Source organism: Endocarpon pusillum (assembly GCF_000464535.1).
Source record: "Endocarpon pusillum Z07020 unplaced genomic scaffold scaffold2106, whole genome shotgun sequence".
NCBI classification, from domain to species: domain Eukaryota; kingdom Fungi; phylum Ascomycota; class Eurotiomycetes; order Verrucariales; family Verrucariaceae; genus Endocarpon; species Endocarpon pusillum.
The window spans coordinates 262-6,298 of record NW_006916139.1 but is presented as its reverse complement, the minus strand read 5'-3'; the positions used below and the strand labels follow the sequence as shown (position 1 = coordinate 6,298).

General features: G+C 42.8%; 1 protein-coding gene across 1 annotated transcript; it reads left to right on the top strand.

Annotated features, from left to right (window-relative positions):
- Positions 1–1,951: 1,951 nt before the first annotated feature.
- EPUS_09489 (uncharacterized protein) lies at positions 1,952–2,365 on the top strand (the record flags this gene model as incomplete). Its single annotated transcript, XM_007803265.1, has 1 exon — positions 1,952–2,365. One exon carries the CDS (start codon positions 1,952–1,954, stop codon positions 2,363–2,365), a length of 414 nt encoding a protein of 137 aa, XP_007801456.1.
- Positions 2,366–6,037: the final 3,672 nt, after the last annotated feature.

The following is a 6,037-nucleotide window of genomic DNA, read 5'->3' as shown; positions in this document are numbered from 1 at the left end:
CTTCTTCTATTTATATCTCTCTCTTTAGATATTGGATGATTTGGTAGATAAAGCTGTACGAGAGATCCGTGCTGCACGAAAAAAGGGAGAGCGCTCTACTGTTGTAGAAAAAGCGCGCGAACTTGGTATCCATAAAGATCATATCCTCTTCTGGAAGGGGGGTGATGTCACGGCTGCCATGCTTGTCGCCCGCCAGCGCTAGGGCGCCGGGTATTGATTGGCACTAGACGTTAGTAAGGGGCATGCTTGTTATATAGAAGCGACCCCAGGGCCCTCATCGTCGACTCTCCAGTCTTAGGATAGCACTCAACATGGGCTGAAGATCTCGCGCACTCGTCGCCTGCTTCCAACGTGACACGTGACAATAACGCTAATAAGAAGGAGTTAGTAAAGTTAGTTATAGCAGCTTTTCAAAGTGGGTTACTATTAAGAAATATGCTCTGTAGTATTACTAATATAATACAGACTATAATAATAAGGTTGATAGGAAGGCGAAAGCTTTATTACAAGATCTTAGTAAGGCTAAAGAGCAGATTTTTAAGAAGAATAATATTAGACAATTTGTAATAAATATGTAAGGCAATAGGCTACCTAACATAATAATAAACGATTATAAGGCTATAAATAAAAACTCAGAACAGCTATATAATCCTATTCTTATACTTAAAGGACATAGAAAATACTAGCAGCAAGTATAGTTTCTAATCATAAAAGAAATCTAGGACAAGCTTGATCCAAATAATAATCATTTATCAAGTAAGGAAAGGTTTCTTTTTCAATAAATACTATAGATTGTGACAGAAAATGTAGAGAAAGGCCTTCCTGCAAACCTTAGGCAGCTACTAATCACAAACATTATATATATCTAGAGGCAATATAAGAAAAGTAAGATAGACTAGCTCAGCGCCGAGATATACCTGAAAGCGTTATAAGCACGATACTAGTTTATAGATGAATATTACAAGCTTCTGCCCTAAAAAGGAAGAGTGTACCTTAAAGTTACTAACATAGAAAAAGAGTATCAAGAACAAACAAGTCTTGATTTAAAGACAGGAAAAAGAATAGGGGGTACACAGACAGAGAAGAGCAGAAGAAAGAAGACGCAAAAGTCTATAGCAAAGCATGTTACAGTGGATAAAGAAACACAATCCAAAAAGCGTCTATCAGTCAAGAATAGACACCTAGTAATACTAGATAACAGTGATGTTGAGATGTAAGACCCTAAAGGCGAGTATATAATGTTGGGGGCATATAATGAGCCCAGGGGCAACCCAAAAAGTCATGCGAAGCAGATACAGAAAGCACGCACCAAGAAAGAAGCAAGCACAAAGAAAAAAGCAAGTGTAAAGGAGGATCACACCTTACAAGTCCTTGTACCTATTAACCCATACTCATCTTAGTCTCGTCTTGGAAAGAGCGTTCTAATCTGGACCACCAGTAAGAGGCAAGAACGAACATTCAGACCCGGTTACAGATCTCAGACTCTGGAACCCGATACAAACGAACAACACGTAACTACGTGATCAAAAAGGGAGGCAGTTGTTACGCGTTTCAACCAGAAGGGGCCTGTGGTGGGCCAGAGATATGGGAGATGTTGCCGGACAGGATTAAGCAGTCAGGAGCGATTAGGCAAAATTTCGATACTATACCTGATCGTCGCAAACTGCCCTACATGAAACATGGCATATCTTGGCTGGCCATCAGCAAATGTGGACCCTCCCCAAGTCGCTATCCACCTATGGCCTACGAGGTATATTGGTTCGAGGGCCAGGACAAAAAGAAGGCGGTCATCTAGCGGACATAGTTGCAGAAAGTTTTTGGCGTCGAAAATGCCGATTTCCATCTGGCGAAAGCGATCACTCTTAAAGGCGAGGAGCCTCCTTTAGACATCTGGACCGTAATCAAACAGTATTAGGCTGACATTGAGCCAACAGTGAGAGTGCCCCCAAAAATGCTGCAGGCAGCATTCCCTTTAGCGCTGCCTCCGCCGCCATCCCACCAGAATACAGCCAAGAGCAAGGACGAAGCCAGGCTCCAAGACAAAATCGCATCTCTCAGCAGGGAGTTGAAGAGACTGAAGATAGAGGCAAAGAAGCGAAAGGGACAGAAAGAATCTGATAGGGAGGAATCCTTTGCTGAAGATGAAGACTCGGATGAAGACTCGGACGATGACTTGGATGAAGACTTGGATGAAGACTCGGATGACGACTCGGATGATGACTCGGATGACGGTGGTGACTCGGGCGAAAGCTCTGAGGATGAAGGTGGAACGGACTCGGATGATTTAGCAGACTCAAAAGGATCCAAGCTGAGTCAAGGATTGTTGAACAGACTTCAGGAATCGAGAAAGGGAATCAGAATCTGATTCCCGATTGTAGGTAGAATAGTGTTACTCCATATTTAGAATGTTAAGTGCTTCAATATACTTATTCGTGGCGTGAAAGTCCTTGAATCCTCTACCCCTTATCTCTACCACTTACCTGCGTTCTGTAGAGTGTTAGAATTTCGCTGCTCTTTCGTATGGAACGAATAATATCAAAATCGTACGGGCCACGTGATGCAATACACACTAAGACAAAGGCAGCCTGGTGGACAGAAAGATTAGATGGGCGACTTTTCGGTCGCCCAGCAAATGAGGCGATTCCCCTCCGCGTCCAGACCGCCCAAGTCAGCAAGGATGATGAAGGGGCAGAGGATTTGGGAAGGGGTATATTAAAGTCCTTGAATCCTTTATCCCTTATCTCTACCACTTACCTGCGTTCTGTAGAGTGTTAGAATTTCGCTGCTCTTTCGTATGGAACGAATAGTATCAAAATCGTACGGGCCACGTGATGCAATACACACTAAGACAAAGGCAGCCTGGTGGACAGAAAGATTAGATGGGCGACTTTTCGGTCGCCTAGTAAATGAGGCGATTCCCCTCTGCGTCCAGACTGCCCAAGTCAGCAAGGATGATAAAGGGGCAGAGGATTTGGGAAGGGGTATATTTTAAGCACACTTGTTTCGTGCGAGAGAACCGGGGGGGAAGAGGAGGTGGGGAGTTATGTTAAAAGAAATTTTCCTTGAGTAAGGATAAAAATAGAAAGTCCAGGAATAGAGCGTCTAAAAAAGGTAGCTTAATATAGACATAGTAAAAGAACTTACTAGTTTGTTACAAGACTTAAGTCTAAAGGACCAGCATGACGCTGAAAAAAAGCAATAATTATTGTTGAACGCTGTCACGTGACTCGCAGCAACGCTGTTGGTTTTCAAATTTCGCTCTTTTTTCTCGTATTGTGACCAATTCGCCACGCTGAAAAGCGCACTCTTTCGTACAGTTTCTACTACTTTGAGCAGTTACTTCGAACAGTTACTTCGCGCGGCGGCAAATTGTACTGTTTTGCTTCGAATGCTACGTTGCTAACGATAGTAACGATTAACGCAGCAAGAAATTTACTGCCTCTTTGAGCGTTCAATTTGTATATTTAAACGCTCTGCATTCCACTTATTAGATAGAACAACTTGCTATTAGACGCTATTCTTTCGATTAGTAAGCACAGTTCGACAATTATTAATGCCACTATTGACAACTACAGTTTCGAAACACTTAGCCTGGGCTGGCAGCGGGATACTTCGAATTCGACATCTTCGCTTTGAGGCACGCCCCGATGTCCGAGATCTTGACCTTGGACATGTTAACACGCTGATTCACAAATTTAAAACGGATCCATCTGGCTGCGAGCCCTTTTTACCACGCAATCGTGTACCAGTTATCTCTAGCAGGTCCCAGATCCGCCACATACTCTCTCACAACCGGGTTACTCTTCAACGTCTACGTTTAATCAACCCACTAAGGTTAGATCTCTTAACAGAAGAAGTAGTAATATGCCTGCATGGTTGACATTGTCTGGCTGCTACAGAGGGGTATCTTGAACCAGCTGAGCAATAGTAAAGAGTGGAATTTTATTATAAGGAAGGTTTGTTTGATCTTCGCTTATAGCGGCTGACACTACTAAAGACGTACAGATCTAGTAGGAAGGGGGCGGGACTTTATTCGGTATACAGACCAGGGAGAGCAGCCTTACAATCATAGAACTATCTTCCAAAATATCTGTCACCTTCAAAACAGCAAACAGAGAGAGTAAGCCGATTAGTGGTAAGCCAAACTTAGTGAGAGTTGCAGTCGAGATCTAAAGCAGTTTCAGGATGAAGAAATCTTTACGTCCTTCAGAGAAGCTCTTGATAATCTCTTACTGTACCGTGGCTTGTGGTATTCGTTCTACTTAGGTATCTTCTATCAGCTGCTTTCTATAAAGCTTTTGGAGGTTAGTTATTCTATTTTATTAATTTATGTCTTTACTAAATAGTATAGGAATATATACACTACCTTAAATTTATGTCTAATATTTAGGAAGAGATTTTGAGTAATATTAGCCCCTAGCACTTAGACTTAGAAATAGTTAGATACTTAGAAGATCGCTTGCCGTATTACTTGACAGAGGATTAACTTTTCATATAATTGTATTTTGAGTTAAAGCTACTTTTTCCTTCTATAATAAGTTTATCAATCTGAGATCAGATTCTGGTACAGATCTGCGTAATCAAAACTATTATTCCGTCACTACAGACGTTCTAGGAAGACACTATATAGCTCGAACCCTATTAGAAAATCTTACGAAAGCTTTTATCGCTAAAGACAAAAGGAACCCTTCAAAAGGAGCTTCGAAAGTCGTACACTCAACTCAAGAGCAGGCGGTTACCTGTCTAGACGACTGAATCAACAATAAATATACAACCAGGGATAGGTGGATCTGGCTTTTGGTTTGTATACCGTCAGTTAATTTTAATCGCCTAGCGCCATTTCCCTTGTATAACAGAAATCAGGCCGAGAAAAGGCCAGAAAAGGGACGAGATAAAAGCAAGGTATTATCATGTGTTTCAGGAAAAAGGTTCATGCTAGAGTCATCTTGCACGTCTGGCGCTTCAACTAGGGTTCTCGAACGACAGTATCAAAAAGCTGCTTAGGAGAGATTCAACCCCTGAAATGTACGTGGATCCTCTCCCTAAGGAAGTAAGTCCTCAGGTCACTATTAATACCAAGGAGCGGTGGCGAATTAAAGGTCGTTGCGGCCGAGTTTTTGAACAAGCCTTCCACAATGATCAAAGGTTTATATTCCTAGACTATATTTATTCTGACATTGAAATCAACCCAAGACAGGTAATTACATCGTTTAGGACATTTCGTCACATTTTTCACGCTTTCTTTGGGAGCTCTGTGCCATTTGCAGAGAGCTTTCATTCCAAGTCACTAAGGGAGCAATCTTGTAGCCTTAGTGCGCCACATTATTCTCCTGACATCTCGCCATCAGGATCGGACAAGTCTTGTACTTGATCGACTCCCGATTAAGACATCGATATAGTGAATCTAGACGATGGGGAAGACGGCGAAGACGGCGAAGATTTCGACGATGGTAGTAATGGTAGCAGCAACGGTAGCTATGACGATAGCGATAACAAGAACGACGACAACGTTTCCATGCAAGATGCCTCAAGCCTACCTGTCATACAGCAAGTCTAAGTCAGACAGGGAAAAAGCACTGAAGGTGGTCTTGCGCTAATCATGCCTATGCAAGATGCCTTAAGCCTACCTGTCGTGCAGCAGGTCAAAGTCGGACAGGGACAAAGCACTGAAGGTGGCCTTATGGTGATCATGCCTATGTACGGTATGATTGAGTCTTTGGCATCCCAGGGTGATAAACACTCCACTACCTTCTTCCCTAGTGGAGGAGGGACAGGTTCTACCAACTACCTCATCTCCACCTCTGGTGAAAATACCGCTTTACCTAAAGAAGCCTAGGATATTGCTTTGTTCCGATCTCCCACGAATGAGGACATCTCCATCTCTGCTGAAAATACCCCTTTTCCCAAAGAAGCCCAGGAGATCGTTTTGCCCTAACCTCTTACAAATGACGAAATCAACCCGCATGATCCTACTAAGCACACTACTATCTTTCCGGGTGCAAGAAGCCCACAGCCTCCGCAGTCTCTGAACACAGAC